This window comes from Seriola lalandi, unplaced genomic scaffold, assembly GCF_002814215.2.
Source record: "Seriola lalandi dorsalis isolate HSWRI2012SDOR001 ecotype SW California unplaced genomic scaffold, Sedor1 jcf7180002054569, whole genome shotgun sequence".
In the NCBI taxonomy this organism is placed as follows: domain Eukaryota; kingdom Metazoa; phylum Chordata; class Actinopteri; order Carangiformes; family Carangidae; genus Seriola; species Seriola lalandi.
The window spans coordinates 957,647-978,110 of record NW_019525122.1 but is presented as its reverse complement, the minus strand read 5'-3'; the positions used below and the strand labels follow the sequence as shown (position 1 = coordinate 978,110).

The 20,464-nt window shown below is 41.1% G+C and overlaps 1 protein-coding gene across 1 annotated transcript; it reads right to left on the bottom strand.

Moving 5' to 3' along the window:
* Positions 1–3,101: 3,101 nt before the first annotated feature.
* Positions 3,102–19,724, bottom strand: LOC111662738 (neuronal acetylcholine receptor subunit beta-2-like). Its single transcript, XM_023416699.2, has 6 exons — positions 19,562–19,724; positions 11,807–11,952; positions 11,574–11,618; positions 10,928–11,037; positions 6,337–7,327; positions 3,102–5,171 (listed from the first exon to the last, which is right to left on the bottom strand). Exons 1-6 carry the CDS (start codon positions 19,611–19,613, stop codon positions 5,016–5,018), a joined length of 1,500 nt encoding a protein of 499 aa, XP_023272467.1. The 5' UTR covers positions 19,614–19,724; the 3' UTR covers positions 3,102–5,015.
* Between the last annotated feature and the right edge of the window lie 740 nt (positions 19,725–20,464).

Below are 20,464 nucleotides of genomic sequence, written 5' to 3'. Positions count from 1 at the left end.
ACACCAAGATGCTGACATAATGCCCAAAACATGGTAAATAAGGATCTAGACAAGTGATTCCCAAACTCTTTGGCTTGTGACCCCTTAAATCGAAGCAATCTTGTTGTGATGGATGTGTTGATCCAGCAGTTGTGAACACTTCAGACTGATTTTTTAAATTATTTTATGCAAATCATTCATAGAGTCCCAAAGCATTAAAATGATCAAGATTCAGCCTGACAAGATGAACATAACATAACTTTGAGCTTTCTTATTCTGTTAATAATGATAATAATCATCTCCCAACCCCTCAGATTCATGTTGTAACCCTTGTGTAGATATCAAGTCAAAATTAGCTTTTTTAAGAAAATTATTGTGATGTGAAAAAAATCATATATATTTTGATGTGTCATTTTTAACTTAAACACACAGACAACAACTAATTACCACTAGAATATATCCAAAGTCCTGTGTATTTACTGCAGAGTCATCCCAAATAAAAACATGAAAATGGGTCGATAATTATTCAATGATTAGTAGTAGAAATGACAGGATTGCTGAGAGAAACATTGAACTCTGCAGTGTCTCCTCTGGCCACTAGTGAGCAGCAGCAGGCATCCAGATCTGTCAGCAAGTAACGGACTTGTGGAGATATTTATTGCTCCAGCAGGGACATTATGGAGCGGCCCCTGAGCCCAGTTTAAAACCCTGTGAAATGTTCGGACCACGACTCTGTGTCTGTCCCCTCAGCTCAGGATCTCAGATGGGAGGATCGATGGCCCCCTGACTCAACTGCAAAGCAGCTACACATTCTGTAATGCAGTAATGTAGTTCATAAATATCGACCACAGAGCTGAAGTGGCAGGTATAAATCCTAAAGGGATGTCCTGTGGAGGATAATGGGGGAGATGGAGGGCTATGGCCGACAACAGGAACCACATCAAACTGCTGACACTCACCATGCTGCATATGAGGGACCTGTTAATAGAATAGAATAGAATAGATCAGTGCAGACAGAGAGCTGTAACTTGTGTGTCTGCATATCTGAATGACCTTTGACCTATTGCTTACTTCTTCATTTCTGCCTGTCTGAATAACCCATGTACTGTTTGGAATACACTACATGCAGTTAAACTTCATTTCCTAATCTAATTCTCTCCCAGATAATGTTTCTGGTTCTGCAAAAACAAGATCAGAAGAACAAGATAAGATTTTAACATGTGTGGTTGAGAGTTAAAAAGGCAACCTCGTAAAATTAGCCTTTGTTTTCTTCCACATAATCCAATTAAAAATTTAAAAAAAAGACATTCATATTTCAATTGCATATGAGGGCTTGCCTACCTCTAAGAAGCATTGTCTGTGTGTATGTTTGCACACATGCATGTATGCACATTATATACAGTATGTCTGCATGTATGTAGGGCTTGTCTTGCAGAGGAGAATAGACGCTTATTGATCTCTTACTACAGCATGAAACAGTCTTTAATGTCGGCTCCCCTGCTGGCCTGATAGATTGCAGAAGTCTTGTGTCTCTTGTTTATGACCGACCTTTATCATCCCTGCCTCCCTCTATTATACCTCCCCACCCCCCTCTCACCCATCTAGTTTCATTCTTCCGTCACGCCTCATGATCAGACCTGGAGACCATAACACTCTCTCTGCCTTACTTTTCTGCTTTTTTCCTCCTGGAGAATGGGCCTTGTTGTGCACTCATCTTCAGGCACTCGCTCCAGGGTGCTGGTAACCTGCACAGTCAACAAACTGAGTGAAGTTAGACACAGTTGAATAACTGCCAAAACCATATCAATTAGATTTCTTCTTTTCCCATCAATATGATTTAGTTTCCTGATCAGTCTGAGACTCTGCATGGTAAAAAAAAAAGGGCAAAAAAGATTGAGAATTCAAAGGTTCCTCTTTCTCTAGACAAACTTTGAGAATAGTTGCAGCCCTGGATGGGATGACGGTAACCTTTAAACCATTTCACTTGACTGACGTTGTTTTGAGATATCTTGTCTTTGTCACTTTCACTTGCAACTTCCCTGGGGGCACACAGGGACTTCAGTCTGAGACGCTCGCATTGACAAGCAACAGACAAAGTGTCTATTTTATCCTCAAGGCTCACTAGTGTGAAACTCCCTGCATGTAAACATTTGCCATCCTGTTGAAATTTCCCCGCTGGCAGCAGCTGACAGTTCTTTTTGTATCGAAGGAGGAACACAGGGGTCCCCACCCTCTGTAGACCCTCAGAGCAAGACGCAACAGCAGATACAGACACAGGAAACTACACATTAAACTTGAGTGGACAAAGGAATTGTACAAATAGGTTACATTTTTAAAGGAAATACCAATTTAATACCTTAAATGTGATACAAGTTCAGTGTTTCAAATAGCACTACTCAAAAGTTTAAAGAATCATGTGACCTTATGATCAGTACCACTAATCATTAAAAATAACAAAATAATAAAGAAAATATAATGGAAACAACATTTGTGTGATGTTTAGGTCACCAGAAAATTATCATTAATAGCGTGACTCTCACCAACAACACCACCCTGTCACCCCTCTAACCCTCCCCACCCTCATGTGGTCACTCCCTTAATGGAAATTGATGCAGATACAGTCAAGTATCTAATTTATGAGTCATACCAGGAGAGGGGGGTGGGGATACAAATATGAGCTGTAATTGCTGAACCCAACTCCAATTCAATGGCTGTCACTATGTCTGTAGGATTATGTTACTGTTTGACTCAGAGTGTGTGTGTTTGTGTGTGTGTGTGTGTGTGTGTGTGTGTGTGTGTGTGTGTGTGTGTGTGTGTGTGTGACTGACATGATGTTCGCTGGAAAATTATGATGCAGTATCTTTGCTGGAAGCATTAGCAGTTTCAGGCGTCTTGTGTACTGTTCTGGAAAAACAAATAATCAGGGAAACAGAAATTACAACTAATTTGGAAAATTGTGATTATATAATCGTCTAATGCCGCCATTGTTGGTGGTTATGTTTTTGAATCTCTCATTTTCTCTCATTATTTATTATGAATATTACTAATACTGCTACAGTAAACAAGCCATAAACTTAACCTTAGTTAGACTGTGTGTGCATGTGATTCACCAGGTCTGCTCGTTGTTTTCATTTCCCTTTATTGATCCAGTTAGCAAGACATCAGATCCCACCACAGTCCCATCTTGTAATTCTCTGTATTTATTGTCTGGACAGACAAAACTGAACAAGTCACGCAACATGGCTGGTTGGTGAGAAGAAAAAGAAAAACTATGTTTAACTTCATTCACTGAGAAAACAAAGATGAAAGAAATAAATACTGCTGGATTAGTACAGCACATACTTTCCTTGGCTAATGTTGGTAGCAGTGACAGACGAGTGTGTTATGATGGTGACAAGTTATAATACCGCTTAGAAATAATTACTGGACACGGATTCAAGTAAGAGAACAGGCTGCAATGATCAAGCATTCAGTTTGATGGAAGATAAAGCAAGTGAAGAGCCAGACTGTTTGGCTAATTTACTCCAGGTCAGTGTGTATAAAATACTGTACAATATTATTGTTGCTGGTTTCCTTGGTGATGGATGCTGACGAGCACTGCTTTGAAGACACCTACGTCCCGTACCTTTTTAAAAGAAGCGTGGTGAGCATCAACAGCCTTATGGTCATTGGTTTTAGGTTTTGCGTTTTTTTAGCACTATCGTAACGTCCCTCCTTCATTTAAACACAGCTGCTTTTAATATCACAACAACACTTTGACACCGATTTGATCAGTCTGTCAAGTCATGCTCACAGTGAGGTGTGTGTGAGGGTAAAAAAAAACAGGTTGGGCACCCCTCTCGCACACACACTCATCTATTATTGTTTAAACAGTCCTTCAGTTAGCCGTTTTGTGTCGCCTCTGGCTCAAATTTTCAAGGCAAATATTATAAATTCATATAGTATGTGTGCTGTTGGCAAAGGGGCACAAGAGTTGATTTTCTTCTATGTATTCACATAGAAGAAAATCATCTTTTCTTTAGCGGTGTGTTGTCGATGTGAGGCCCATATCTGCAGAGGCTTACTGAGGCTTTGTTCATCTTTGGGCTCTTTCTCTCTCTGGGTCCAAAAAAGAAATTAAAACAAAAAAAGTGTCTTGATGTATGCATGCTAGCCCCCGTAATGTCCTGTTAGGGCAATTAGAAGATAGGATGGGACCAGAGAGATAGGGGAAAAGAGAAAAAACAAGTCCTTTCTAAACATAAAAAAAAATCAAGTCCTGAGTTGCTGCTGGCCAGATAAACCTTTGTGAACAGTCACAGGGGTCAACACACTTTCAGGTAAAGATTTTCCTGCAGATCTATATTGATTCCACTAGCAAGAGCATCATGACTGAAAGGTTGTTTCATATCATATTTTGAATTAAAAGATAATTCTGGTTTGTTAAAACTTGGGTGTTGTTTACGTAGTTTTGGCCATTATTTCTTTTGATTATGATTATGATCCTGCGGGTTGGGGGCATCCTTGTAGCTGAGTGTATGGGGCACATACCATGTAGCTGCAGCATTTGGTTTGGGTCCAGACAGGAACCTTTGTTGCATGTCTTACCTCTCTCTCGCTCCCCTTGTTTCATGTATGTTTCTATATCTACTGTGCATAAAGACAATCAAATAACACAAAAAAGTTTTGGGAGTTTGGAGCCACAAATGTTGCCATAGTTAGCAATTAACAGTCCAATGTTCATCATTTATGTCTAGTAAATGACCCAAAACTAGTAAAAATATGTGACCCAAGTTGTTATAAAACAGAATTATGCTTTAAGTTCACTGAACTAAACAGATCCTATTTCCTCTGTGAATGGCAGATGATGGAGGACGAAGTGGGCAAGGGAAATTTGGAGAAGAGCAGGTGGTGGTAGAGGGCTAAAGTGCATCATAATCATTTCCCAGTGAGAGTGCCGTGAGTTTATGTGTCAAAATGTTATTAGAGCTCTGTTTCTGGGGGGACTCAAAGTTCACCTCTGGGTCATGTTGAAATCAAAGTTCAGGTTTCAGGTTTCAATTATGGTCCATGTCATCGACAATGGGGGTGTTGTAACTTTGGAACAGGGGCTGCATGAAGAGGCCGAGCGTCCCGACCACACACACACACACAAAGATCCACAGGAAGAGACGGTCGATCACCATGGCCACATACTTCCAGTCTTCAATGATCTGCAGAGAGAAATACAAGTTACTTAAGAATTACCATTGCCATTACTACCAACTAAAACAGTTAATGACTTTGCCATGATTTAAAAATAAGGGATATGACGTTTCAACTTTGTTGATGTGGCAAGTTTTCGTCAAAACACAAACACAAAGTCCTTAATTGTGCTACCCACAGAAAAACATACACTATGCATACACAATTTTATAATCTACAGAACGTATTTTGTAGAGATCAGATAAAGCAATCCTTTACATTTTACAGCAGAGGTGACAGCCAATAAAATCGGCATTTGCATACAATTGTGTCCTTACAATGATACAATAGGTAATCTACTATATATTTTTTAATAGAAAAATTTCCTAATTACTATGAATCAATTAGAAAATTATTATGTAATTTGTATATAAAAACCTAAAGACCAACAGGGGATGCTCTAAGTTAAATGCTAATGTCAGCATGCCTAACCCACTGCAATGATGATGCTAACACGCAGATGTTAAGCATGTATGATGTTTACCATGTTTGCCATCTTAGTTAGCATGTGAGCAGGATAAGATTTTATATTTAGCCTTTAACAGAAACTACAACTGACACTGTTGGGAATCCCATTAGTTTTGCAGGTATTTGATCATAAAACAATGTATTTGGCAAATTAAAGTTTGACCTGATGATAGTGCTGGATTTAAAGCTAAGCGATCATCAGTGTTAAAATTCATCCTGAGCAGGAAATTAATCTTTCACGGTAATCCATCCAAGAGTTATTGAGGCGTTTTACTCTGAACCATAAATGTCAGCTTCTTGGTGGCACCACAGGAAAAGTCAAAGTATCACTAATTTCGTTAGGCTTCATCCTCTGTGGACCATGACTGTCTGCAGTACTGCAGTACATGACTGCAGTAGCCATAGACCAACCGACAGACTACTATTTCTAACCATAGAGCCACATTGCTAGCAAGGCTAAAAATATATATTGTCAAGGCCACTGTCCTGCTACAAACATTGTACAGATCTCTAAAACATAAAAGCAACCTTTGCCAGAATAGAAGTTGTATAACAAAAACAAACAGGTAAGCAAAATCTTTCATTTGCTCATATATGAAGCTTTCTTCACATACTTCAACTTATGACACACATGCACATGCAGATACTTTTCTCCCAAACACGTACTCCTTCATCATCATCCTCGCTCTTCATCTTCTCAGCGATGTAGCGCACTCCATCTACTGCATCCTCCACGTCAATGTTGCACTTGAGCGTCATCCGCTTTCTGAACTCTGTGTTCTCTGACAAGTCGCTGACCTTCCAGCCGTAGCGTTTGGCCGACTCCTCATTGACAAAGAAGGACGAGGAAGAATCTGCCATCCCTGCAGGGCTGCCAGTCCCCCCGTCCGCTCCACGCAGCTTCTGGTCAGAGTACGATCGCTGCTGGTGTTTTTTCCGGAACTTCTCACGGATATTGGAGCTACCTGGTCTCCGCATGAAGAGGTAAGAGGGGAGCCGGTACAAGAACACACGCTTGACCCAAGGAGGCATGGTGTGCGTACTGGGGGACCGATGGTGCACGTTGAGCACGCAAACGCTGGTGACGATGGAGAAGGTGACCAGCACCATCGTAAACATTAGGTACTTCCCAATCAGAGGCACTGCTAAAGACGTAGGTGGTACAATCTTTGAGATTAGGAGTAAAAACACAGTCAGGGCCAGAAGGACAGAGATACAGAGAGTCATCTTCTCACCACAGTCTGACGGGAGATAGAACACCAGAATGGCCAGGGACGTTATCAGGATACAGGGGATGATCAGGTTGATGGTGTAGAACAGAGGTTTTCTCTTGATAATAAAGTCATAGGTGATATCCAGGTATCTAATGTCATCAGGGTCTTCGTTCTTGCGTCCAGGCAGTGAAACGATATCCCACTCGCCACTGGGTTTGAAGTCATCACGTGAGGCAAAATCACTGAGGAGGATGAGATCAATCTCTGTGTGGTCGTAGGTCCACGAGCGAAACTTGAGGGTGCAGTTCTGCTGGTCGAAGGGGAAATCACGGACTTCAATTTTACAAGCTGACTTGTAGATAGCTGGTGGAAGCCAGGCAACCTCACCGTTGTTGGAGACCACAGCATTGGAGTAGAAGGAGACTTCATAGGTCCCATCGGCACTGATAGAAGGAAAAGGTTGTAGGTGAGTAAAAGGAAGGAGAGAGATGAAGTCAAAGCAGTCAAAGCCAGACTGATTACTGCAGGATCATGTCAAATTCTATTCAAAGATCATTCAAACACATCTATACATCCACACACGGTATTACAGATGCATAAACTGAAAAAAAAAAAAAAAAAAGTAAGGATGGGTGAGGAGGTTGGAGGAGAACGGCTGCTTCTTTGCATTTAAAGGCCGGTTGGGGCAGTTTAAACATTCAATAAGAATGCCCCCCTGAACACCTCCTTTAAAGGTATTCAAGGCATGTCCATCTGGATGGAGACCCCGAAGCACACCTAGAACAGAGGGATTATATATCCCATCTGTCCTGGGAACACATTGGGCTCTTCACGGGGCAGCTGAAACAAGTGGTTAGTGAAGGAAGTCTAAGCTTTGTTTGCTACCACCTTAGCAAGGATACAACTAGATATTGGATTACTGCCAACATAAAGAAGTGGTTAAGGGATCTGAGGGTAAAAAATGGTGTTGGCATGAGCTTATTAGCAGAGTAAGGCTACATTCTAACACCACATGAGAAAATGCTCCATCTATGAAGTCCATGGTGCCAATGCAGAGGGCTCGGACTAAAATGGCCAGTGTCATCATGCAACATTTTTAAGCCTGATTCTTTTTTTTTTCCGGAAAGCAAGATGTCAGGTTATAATGGCTTATGAATGAGCCAGTGGTGGTGAAGCGTGAACGAAGCAGCTGACATCAATCAGCTAATGTGATCTTAACCTGAACTTTGCCTGAACACTGTGCTTCGATATAGCCTACCACTAACTCATGGGTTCTTCCATACCTGCAACTTTACTTAACAAGAACCACTAATGTCACTGGCTGAAATCTATGTCATCATTTGTCAAATCCATTACAACCTTGAACAAGCTCATGCTGCAATTAAGACCACATTAAAAGCATATCATGCAGCAGTATCAGAAGAAGAAACAAAAAGTTTACTTAAGAAAAAATGAATTTACTGTACTAACTGATGGTGTGTTGAGAAAATGATTTGTTGGCTGCATGTGTCACCTCTGCTGTGTCCACGGAGGTGACACATGCAACACTTCTGTGTTTTGAAAGTTGCAGGATGTGTTTATCTTCTCAAGGGAAAAGCTCAGCCCGAGACACATGAAGTGGCAACAACTGCCCCCACCCCACAGCCCCCGCCTAAAATCTGCTGAGACTGACTTTTTTCCTCATCTCACTGAGGCTGCAGGTGATGCATTATAGATCAGTGGCCTATCAATTATAAAGTAGGTCAGGAATCCAACCATCACACTCAGTCTCTAATGCTTTGGGGCTGCTGTGAATATGCAGACTAATTAAAAATGCAGAGGCCCCACCTACTTACTGCGACCTCTGGTCCCCCAGACTTGGCCAGAGATCTCGACCTGAAGTCATAAAGTAGTGCTGATCATACTATCATTATGCTCTTAAGCCATTGTGCTCCTTATGTGGTCTTTAGCTGGCCAGATATCTGTGTTCATGAAAGTTTAATGCCTACAAGCTGGTATAAACGATGGGGAAACACTGCTGACCAAAACACAAAAGCTACACATCCACATCTCGATCTCAGATTTAAAGTTTATACTAGGCCTTAGATAGAGTCGTTGAGAAAATCATCAGGTCTATTTAGTAGATGTTCTTGGTCTTTTTTAATCATATCACATGGTCTTCACCAGCAGATGGAGTTTGCTAAGTTACCATGGAATCGTAGATGATAAACTTTTCAGTTTTTAATTGTTGTTTTCTGGCCAATTCAAGGACTTCCTGCCTATGTTGTCTTAAAAGTTGAGGTTCAAAGTTTGTTCTTGAAATTCCATCTGCTGTTGAAGATCATGTGATATGACTGAGAACTTTAGAACAGCTACTCAAGGGAGCTTTGGTTGAGTTGACATAAACCTAATCAAGTCTAAACGCCATAGTTTAAGGGACAGCTGCAGCAGGATTAGAGGTTTTGCTGTTTTTTGTCTTCTGCAAAGAACAGGGAAATCTCTGAAGTTTACATTTATAAAGAGGCTATTCATATTAGCTAAAGTAACTGCTTGCTAATCTTCCCTCATTAGGACTCTCATATATACATGTATATAGTTGTATTTTATGTAATTACAGCTTTAAATTAAAGTCTTTATCTCTGAATTTTAGTCCTGTATTTGTACTAAATCTTATGTTTGTACAGGCTGTTGTATTAGATGTTTTATGTCTTTGTAAAGGGAAAATTAATTAGCCACAGATGACAACTAATAACCAAGGTGATATACTGAATAGGCAACTAAAACTCAAAAAGGTTCAAGTTGATTTCTGACAGTCATGCAATTTGAGACAAGAGAACAAGGACCTATATGAACAACATTTAAGTGATAAAAGTTAGCAGTAATGTAATACAAGAACCTAGCAGATGGAACGAAAGACCCAGGTGTTGACCTATATGGCTGACACAGGAGGTGAGGCCCAAAAGCCTTCGTGTCTGTCAGCTAACACTCCAGTGGATAGAGGCAGTGGGGCTAATTTCTCCTTGAATGAACTTATTACAGCATTGAGATTTTCGTGTATTGATTTTGCCTCGCAGGCATTTTATACAGCTGCAAGATGATTTTTAGATGTGCACTCAAAGTCAAAACATTCTCACATCAATGTTTGGAGCATCTCTGCTCAATATGCAAAAACACACAATAATGTACTGTAATGTTGTTTTGTTGTCCATTGTATCCATGCTAGTAAATTTGGCTGGTAAGGTGTTATAGTGCATTGATTTGTCTCGACACATCATTTGTATTAGCTACAATGTATTTAAATTGGTCCAGTGGATAAATTGCACTGATCCCATGTGCATATCCAGCTCCACAGTGCAGAATGCAGCTGAACTGTGTACGAATAAACTCTTCTTCTAAACATTTTTACTCTCTGAATAGCTTGTAGTTCTCACTTGTTGGTTCAGGTGTGAGGAGGTATAAGTAATCACATCTGCATGATTAAGTTTTTTGCATATCCTCCTTTTGATAAAATGTATGCAAACAGAAATGGAAAGATTTACTTTACAGGTAAACAGAGTGGTTGTTGCAGCCTATATTGCAGGTCCAAGTTTTAGTTCAAATGGAACTGGTGAGCTCCTGGATTAATGCTTTGAGGGAAAAAAACGTCATCAAAATTGAATAAATATTTTATAGTGTGTCTGCTATAGCCTTGTTACTCTGGCCTTGCTGGTAGATTTTTTTTTAATCTCAGTCTCTCCCCACCTTTCCATCTGTACAAAATTTGTAATCTCTCATCCCTTAAAAGATCACCCATTATCATGAGCCTGCAGACAGTCTACAAGGTGTTAACAAGACAGTTTTGGTTGTATTCATTATCCTGAAAGAGGTGACAAGTGGGATAAAAAAAAAGCAGGGAGAGGTAAGAGGATAGAAAGAATAAGAGGATAGAAGGAAAACATTTTAGGGAAATGGGGCTTTTGTAACTATTACAATGAAGTTGCTCAATCTTTCTGTCTGTTCTTCTTTTAATCACTTAGTTTCAGACACACACACACACTCATCTGGCTGTCACAAAGCAGATGTACTTGTTGTAGAGGACGATGTCTGGCAGCCAGATGTGTTGTGACGGGAGGCGGATTTTCTTGATTCCTTCATACTCTTCAGGATCCCACATTAATCTGTAGTCATTCCATACCTGCACAGACACACACACACAAACAAACAATCAAGCAAACAAACAAGTCAATAAATACATTCAAAAGTCACACACATGCACACACAAATACCCATACATGCGTCAAAAATGACACACAAGAAAATACAGTTACACACAGTTACAAAATAAGATACATGCGGCCAGAAACATATAAAAATAATCAGTTCATGCATTTTAAACAGCAGCACACTAACATGTTTGTCCTACATGAGGGGAACTGACCTCACCAGTGAACACGCTGGATGTCTCTGCACATTTTCCTTAAACCCAGACACATGATGGTGTGTCTGTATGTGTGTGTGTGTGTGTGTGTGTGTGTGTGTGTGTGTGTGTGTGTGTGTGTGTGTGTGTGTGTGTGCGCAAGCGTGTGTGTGTGTGTAGTAATGCCAAATATGAGTCAGACACTTGTTTTGCCACTACTAGGCAGTGTTTTGACGTGGCCTGACCCCGCACAAACACCCACATTCACACACATACACAGAGTAAAGAACAAGAGGACGAGTGGGGACACAAACCTGAGTGAGCCAACAGTTGGTGGTCATGATCTGCTCCCTCTCATTCTGAAACACAGACAGACAGGAGGTTAGTGGACGGCTGCAGCAGTTAGGTGGTGGCTGAGCTTACTTCTATTTATTACAAATATTACAAAATTATTTCCACCATCTGTGTTCTTCAATTATGTGAAATGAATAGATTATGGTTCCGTCATAACAGCATATGTGGAGGTGGTTTTTGTGTGTTTCCTCACCACGTTGATCAGCTGGGCTAGAGACACCTGGATGTAAATAGTGACTTGCTGGCTGTTGTTGACAGCTGGTCTGATCAGCTTGTTGTAGCGCTCTGGTGACAACAGGTGACTCACCAGCCGTTCCTCCACCTCCGCACACAAGGCAGCTGCAAACACACACACACACACACACACACACAAGACATAACAGAATTGAAAACCAGATACGCACAATGGATCAGGACCTGTAATATGCACCATATACGTTTGCAGTCAAGGAACGTGACGCAGACACGATGAGAATAGAACAGTCTACAGGTTAAAATGAAAATGTGTTCTCATTAGTGGTTCTCCCTGGCTCATGGTTGACCATCCCTGACCCAGCTCTTCTTTACAGGGTGTTATTTCACATCATATCCTACAAACTGTGGTTGAGCAGCCAAGTGAAAGTAACAAGTTTATTTCTGTCTGCTGTAGTTTTCCAATTCAGACGTAGAAACAACAGTAATCGTCAACAACCAGAATATCTCCCACTTGGCAAAATGCAACGAAAACAAAATGCAACAGAAAATAAAATCCGATACTTACTCAGTTACCAACCACAGCTAACAATAATTACTTCATTTTGTTTGTAAAACTTGCACACCGTCAAAGCCTCATAGGAGGTATAACTTCTATTGTAAAATATCCTCTGGCTGTTGTGTAGAGTGTTTCTGTTGGACACCTTGCCAAAAATGTCAAACCACAGTCTGCACAGGTGCCTCCAAGAACTAAAAAAAATACAGCTCTCTTCCCTAATTTCATCATCTCAGTGTAGTGAGTATTGAGACGATGCACTCATATCAGGCCAACATGTCGTGCTGAGGGTGCTTCACACTGAATAATGTGTGTGTCTAATTAGGTGTGGTGATTAGACACCTGGGGTCACATGTAGAGGGACATCTCTGCATAAATATAAACCTCGATTTTGATGCGCTTCCCAGCTCCACAGTTTTCTTGACACACACGTATCATTGTGTTTCGGTTTTCGTTATGTTTTGCTCTGTTGAGTCACAATGAACAGTGGATCTGTTGTCAAATAAATTTCACAGTGACACAGTGGGCGACTTATGAATGAATGAGGACTGAGGCAACATTGAAAAATTTATAAAAATTAAAGTTAGATGTAGTTTTGCAGCTTTTTCGTGGACAGCTTTTTAACCTCAACTTTGGCTTTTTAAACTTTATCAACCTTGATTTGTGTGTGTGGAAAAATGAGCTCAGGAAAAAATTATTTTCTTCACAAAAACTTTGATTTCTACAGCTGCCTTCTTAGTGAGCTCACCGACCATTGGTATTCTTGAACATCAGTATAGTTTGATGGGATCATAATGACAAAAGCCACACTAACAGAAACACAAACACACACACACGTGCCTAGAGCAGTAGTTGGTGAAGCGATGCTGAAATCTCGTGCTGTGAGGTCTCACCAATTAGGTGCTGCAGCGATGTAGCCTCCTGCGTGTCTTCAAATATAATGAGTGTGTAATGAGAGTAATTTGTGTGTCTGTGTGTGTGTGAGGAAGGGAAGGAGGTAGTGGGCCGTGTGTGTCTCTGACCTCGCAAACAGATCAGATGTATTATTGTATTTAGTGAAACACACACACACAAATGCTCTGCACCTATACATCATATACCCTGGCATTTCATTGTATATATTGCATATGTTTCATGTTAACAGTGCATGCAATCTGCAGTCCATACAACAATAATGAGTCGCATTTGTGCAGACACACACACGCACACACACGCACACACACACACACACACACACACACACACACACAGAGCCACCGCAGGGCTGATTTCACCCATGAAATCAACACAGAACAATTTCTGACTGGGTCACAGAGTTTCAGTGATAGTGGGTGGTTTGAATCAAGGACACTGCCAGAGTTTCATACATTTAAACCAGTGGGGGGAAAAAACAATCGTATGTCCCTGGTTTGGGCTTGTTCAATCAGAATAAGAACTCTTTACATCAGTTCACATGTTAAATTAGAAATGAGCGTGAAGTAGTCAACTGGATAATCAACACAACACAACACAAATAAAAGCTCTGGATTCCAACTTTTATATGTCTCCACAACTCTGTTTGCTGCCTGTGGTGAATTCGTCAGGATGACAGAATATACTGTCCCTCTGACAAAATGAATAATCTGAAATCAGAATCTAAATCATGGGATTGTTCATCCAAAAATTTACGGAAGAGGATTAGAGTCACATTAAAAAAATGCGATCCAGTCCATTGTAGGAAGAGTTTATGTTGATGTATTTGTGATGGGAAAAAAATGCTCAGTCCTATATTATGTAGCCTGCGTGAAGTGACAGCTGTTTTAAGTTGACTCATCCATGGCCTTGCCAGACCACAGGAAGCACAGGGAGAACTGCTGTCTGCTTATGCCAGAACAAAAGAAAAAGTCATGAGAAATGTATTAGATTTTGAAGGGGATCTAAGTCTAAGACCTCTGCCAATAAACAACTTAACTTTAGTTAACAAGAAAAAGATGTCACTGATGTAACAGCACACTGGAAAGTTGCATAGCTTTGGCAGTGGTTTAATTTCAGCTATACTATTACAAAGATACTGTGATATGTACTCGTGTCCAGATTTCTCAAAACTGTGCAGTTGGCAGCTTTACAATGAATATTGTTTGTTTTGGCACTTTGCTCTCACTGGTTTTTCAATGGCCATGCACCCAGCTGTCATATCAAGATCTATTCAAGAAAGAAATGTTTTCTGAGGCATGTCAGGATCAAACTGAAAAGAAGAGGCACTGAGCTTTAACTGCAGGAAGGAAAGGTGTATTTTACACTTGGTCACTCTACGTTAACCTCCACTAGACCTCCATCTGAGGAGGAGACAGGAAGTGTCCAACGTCTGAGCAACTATGACATGACACTAAACCCCGAGGGTAAATGTCTTCAGAGAGCTTCGAAACACAGCTCTCTGTCTGTCAGGATTAGACAGGGGGAAGAGATAGAGAGACGGAGAGGACAAAAAAACACACACACCATTACAAACGACAGCAACATCAACAACAGTGTGAGAGTGTGAGAAAAAACGATTTGATTTCCAGATTAGTATAATCAGCTGATGAAATGACATAGAATCATACCGTATTATGGCAATGATTCATGGGAAATTTCAGGGGATTCATGAGTTTGCTTGATGGGGTCACAGCCTCGTAATAATAATTGTTTGTATGCAATGTATGTGCAAACTGCTGCATAATAGCATGCAGGTTTCTTGTACTAATTAAAAGCAACTGCTGTGATTTTTGTCGGCCTGAGTTGAGACAACGCTTTCTGTAAATCCTGTTGGTCTAGCTCACTGTTTGCTTGTCAGCTTGATTTGTCAATGTGCTTTGGTTAAGTAGATTAAGAGCAGGAGATGTTAAACCACCAAGCAGTGACAAATAGTAGATTAATTAGTAGTAAGGTATTAGTAAATTATTGAACTATACCTATGCTGCTAAAGTAAAACAAAAAGTATCAATGAAAAATTGTACTCCTGTTAAGCTTCAATTTAAGGGCCAGTGTCATGTCCTCAGTGTCATGAGGAGTACTACAGAGCCTTTGAAAACATTTTTATCATTGTAATTCTTCTGCCTCTTCGATCTGTTTTCTTGTTTTTGTTTTTGTGGTTTTTTTTTTTGTGTCACTTGTGAGTCGCATAACTTGCATGCCGTAGATACTGTTGATTTGTTGGTTGCTGGTTTGGTTTTCCTAGCAACCATTCATAAAGGAATTAATTGCATCTCATAACCTCTCGGCAAAGGGTCCCTTATTAACAAGTGGTACCAAAAATGGTGTAGCATTTCTTTTCAGTAGAGAACCATCTTGATCCAGAGAGGCAATCAGCAAAAGTGGGAAATGAAAATGTCAGTGGACATAATTCAAACACTTATATACATGTACACGTGCACAAAAGAAAAAGTTGTGTGCAAAATTGATTGTATTGTAGGATTGCTGTGTGAATAAATCCAGTTTTAATTCCACATTTAAAACGTTTTTTGACCCCGCCTTGAGTCCCTGCTGTAATGGCCCCTGACTTCTGCTCTCTGATTTCTGCCTTCGAGAAGTAAGAGATGTCATTCTGCCTTAAAAATGTAAAGGGGGGGGGGGGTGGCATAAAAATAAACCCAGCACAAAAAATGAATAAACTGTGAAAGACAAATGACTTTGTGTGACCGCCAGAAAGGACTGAGGATGGCGAAGGAGCCCACTATAGACTGTATAGAGTGATGTAAGGTGTTAGGTTTAACAGTAAATGCTTAAACAGTAGATGAGGCTAAAATGAGATGTGTATGAGGTCGACGTAAGTGTGGATGGAGGAGTTTTGTTGCATTAGGGAGTCTACCATCAGATTTCATCACACGTGTGTATCCACGCACACGCCCACGCACACGCACACGCACACATACACGCGCGCACACACATACGCACTCTTGTCTGCCTCACTGCACTCTCTACACCTCAATAATTCATCGCCGCTAAAATAAAAATGCCATCATCTCACAAGCACAGAGACTCAAACACAATCAACGATTATTCTCTGAGTCTTTCTCAATCAGATAAAATCAACATAAAGGCTCCACCACAACATATAGAAAGAGCACAACCACACCAAACTACTTTCAGACACACTGCTGCGTTTGCATGATGCAGATGGATAGGCAGGCTGTGCCATCAGTCCAGAGTGAAAAAAAAAATCCAAATTCTGCATCCTGTAGGTTCTTTTCTAGGGTAGTGAATTATTCACTGTGTTACCATCTGGGGTGGCCTTTCTGAGGCCAAAACAATTTAGGCTTCAGCTGTCTTTGGATTTGATCAGTAGACTGCCAGCCGACTGCCAGTCATTTTATAAAAGACACCCACGTGACGTTCATATGCATCTGTAGCAACATGGTGAAGTTTCAACAAGACGCTGTAGGTCGCTCACAGTGTATCTACTGCCTGAGAGATTTCTGGTGTTTTTATTATCCCGTGGGATTTCAGTTGGTTGTTTGCCCTCAAACTTTTCATCATCACAGACAATTCTTCCGTCTGTGAGGATAAAACCAACTCTTCTTTTACTACAATGATTTTTTTATGTGTCACAACTTCTCTGTTGTGTCTTTCTGTCCTGCTGTGCTGTGCTCTTTCCTTCTCAACAGTGACAGGAACATGTGCAGGTTGAGGACAAGGAGAGAGACAATGGCAGCAGGAAAAGTGACTTTCTTCCTTTTCTCAGCTCCCTCAGTGCTCACATGTTACTGCTGCTTAAGTTTGCACTGGTTTCTTCAAAATACATCGGATGCAGCTCTCTCTAGCTTTAAAACCACATAGATCTCTCTCTTCATCCCGCTCTCGCTCTCATTCGAAGAACGAACAACATCCAAACAAATGTGCCGACGCAATGACTAATAGTTTACTATGAAGTGTTGACTCACTGACGCAGGGCCGCCTTGACCGCACACACATCTGCAGTTATGAGAAAGCAGTTCTTAAAACTTGAGAGAAACAACAACCTTAGAATAACCCCTGGACAAAACTTAGAACTGCATGTTTCTGCCCACCCACTAAAGTTTCACCCAAGGGCTAAAGAAAAGCAGAGTCAGGGTTGTGTGAGGGTTCATGCAACACGCTAAATGCAGAGAGCGTGTGATTCCACCCCACTCCCGGCAATGTGCAAGTGTTTAATGAGCAAAACATCTCATCAGGAATAGCTGTAGCACACACTGACACATTGACTACAGCATGCAGCTGATACACAGAGAGACATGGAGGATAGGAGACATAGGAGTGCGTGATAAGGGGCAGAATATGATAACTTATGGCATAAGAGTAGGAGTCTGGGAAAAAAATGAATTGAGATAGAGTAAAACAGATATAATGTGGCGTGCAGGAGGTGACAGAAAGTGAGTGGCACAGAGAGTGAAAAGGGTAGAGGAGACGACAGGAGGCAGAATGAGAGAGAGAGAAAATACATCCCAACAAAGTGGTTGCATGGATTTGGTCTTTTTACAGTCGCAGTCAGGGTGAGGTTTGAAAGGAGTGACAGAGCCACTATCATGCAATGTCTCAACTGCAGACAGAGCACAGGTGATATTGAGAGAGTCATAGAAAAATACCCTTTTATGTCACCCAACATAAAGGGGAATAAAAAGGTGAAGGAGAGGGAAGGTGAAGTAGGAAGGAGGGGGTGAGAGAGGAGACTAAGTGAACTTAAAAAATGCACAAACTGCAAAAGGTCTATAACTGATCACACAAATGTGATCTTAAGATCCATTCTGACAAAAAATGACTCAGTAGGTTTAGGGCATGTATAGTATTGCAGATATAAGATCTAGATGCAGATGTAAGATTAAAGCACTATAATTAAAGGAAAGGAATGAAAAGATGAGATTCGAAAGGTCATGAGAGCAGGGAAAATGAACAAGTGATACAAAAGGAACAAGTAAAAACTGACCTTCAACTGCATAATGTTTCCCCAGAATGATCGTCATGTTTGTACTGTATTAGTGACACATAAATATACCTAATACAACAAATTATATACAAATATGTAGATGTTTTTCTGGACAGTAATTCTCCATTTTGTATTCAGATTCTTAAATGAGTTAAATGTTATCCTCTTTTTCATAAATAAACTTGCAAAGAATACTCCCAAAAATGAAATTAACTTCCTTTTGAACTTACTGGGTGACTTTAGCCTTGAAGTTTTCCCCAATATTAATTCATATTTCTATTATCTGCACACAGCCTGCCTTAATTCCAATGAAAGCATGTCCAACTTATGTCACTGGGGATGAAACACACTGAAACTATCTTGAATGAACTTGAGGAACCAGAGAGTTTGCCCTGTTGACTGCTGCAGCAGATGATCCGCAGATGTAGTTTCAGAACCACGGACAGCTCCTCGTGAGTCGCTTCAATTGATAGACACAAGAGAGAAAAAGACTTCTACTGCACATCATGTGATAGAAACTCCACTATGTTAAGGTCCTCTGTCGGGAGGCGGCCCATTTAGATCTCCACTATTACCATCAGAGGGCCTTGACACACACTGCAGGCCATTAAGCGCAGTGAGGGCCACAAAATACCATTATGAGATTTCATCATACACTTAAACATCACACCATCCAATTGCTTAGAGCCACAAGAAGACCACACAGCCAAATGATTCAACTCTGACATAGGATTTGTTGTTTAAATCACAGGCTAGGATTGCTGGGAAATGTGTTGCAATAGCAATGCCTCCCTCTCAAATTTTACAACCGTGCATATGTAAAGCAATTCCAATTGTGATTCCGTGGGTTTGTTGTGTAAAGAGGAACAAGTCAGTTAATTGAAGCATCCAGAATCACGTGCTAAAGTGTTTGACGCACGGAAGCGCCACTACTTTTCCCCACTGGCCTGATTTCCAGTATCTCCCCCTGTTATCTGTAAGGTAAAAATGTGGGTTAAACATTTCCCCAAGATTGAAATACTCAGCAGAGAGAGAGCGTTACATTTTAGCCTACGGACGCGACGTTTTGGTGTTTTAGCCACAAATCACAAGAGATATTAAATAAAATTTCCGACATTGATTCAGATAGACTTCCCAGACCTATTATATGAACTGGCATGGACAGACCCCAGGCAGAGTGTGCTATTTTACAATTGACAGTCCGATTAAAGCCCCATACACAAAGTAAAAGCTTCCCTACCCCGTCCCGTCCCGTTCCGGGAGGATTTGAAAGGATTACTCACTTGCCACAGCGAAAACCAGGAGAGCCAACGCTGCTTTCACCGGGATTGCCATCGCTTCCTCCCCTCCAGTGCGACACACGAAAACTTGCAGATGGAGATTGTTTCTGGCGCGTGTTTTCTTCTTCTCTGCCCTCGATGTAAAGTAAGAAAGGAGTGGAACAAAAGATTAAAAAATAAAATAAAAAAACTGGTTGGATTATAGCGGTTTCATTGCAAGGAATTCCGCAGATGACGACCAGTCACGGAGGCTTGGAGGCATGGAGAGAGGAGCACTGACTGCTGTCTAAGCCCAGAGATCAGGAGGCTGGACGCTTTCTGCCAGAGCGCACCGAGCACACCGCTGGACCTGGAGCTGTGCGCGCAGCAGAAACCGGCTATAGAAAACAGAGTCCCCCTTAATTCTCCTTGAGCGATACAAACAACGTTTTCCTCGGAAATATGGGTCAGGAGCTAGTGGGTATACGCCAATCCTGTTATCACAGAAGCGGCCATTCTTCCGATAAAAGATTTAAGCGCCCCGGTCCTTGCATCGCCCTGCCCGCCCAGTGCGCTCCCTCGTCGGGCGTCAGTTTCACTCTCTGCCGTCTTGATCGACACAGTTTGACATGTGTGACAACAAACAGGAAGCGATAAGAGTCAGAAATCCCCCTTAGGAACACATTAATAGCCAGAAGCCACTGAAACCAACTTTATCCTCTCCGATCAAACGAGAATCCCTTCAGTGAATTTTTACTTTCAATTAATCAAAAGACACTTTCATGATGCTCTGAAGGGAGCAGCTACAGGAAGTCAAGTTTTTGATTGAATTGCGACCAAAACTACAAAAAGAAAACGTAATCTCTTAATTTACGAAGAAAGGAAAACAAGTTGAAATTGTGTGGAGCCAGGTCTTTGACAGCAAGT

What these genes read in the sequence shown, in the direction of transcription:
- LOC111662738 (XM_023416699.2), bottom strand. Translation starts at nt 19,613, where the DNA reads ATGGCAATCCCGGTGAAAGCAGCGTTGGCTCTCCTGGTTTTCGCTGTG. An exon ending in TAGCCCAGCTGATCAACGTG is followed by an intron (nt 11,619 to 11,806) that starts GTGAGGAAACAC and finishes TCTGTGTTTCAG; the next exon opens with AATGAGAGGGAGCAGATCAT. An exon ending in GCGAGGATGATGATGAAGGA is followed by an intron (nt 5,172 to 6,336) that starts GTACGTGTTTGG and finishes TTCTCTCTGCAG; the next exon opens with ATCATTGAAGACTGGAAGTA.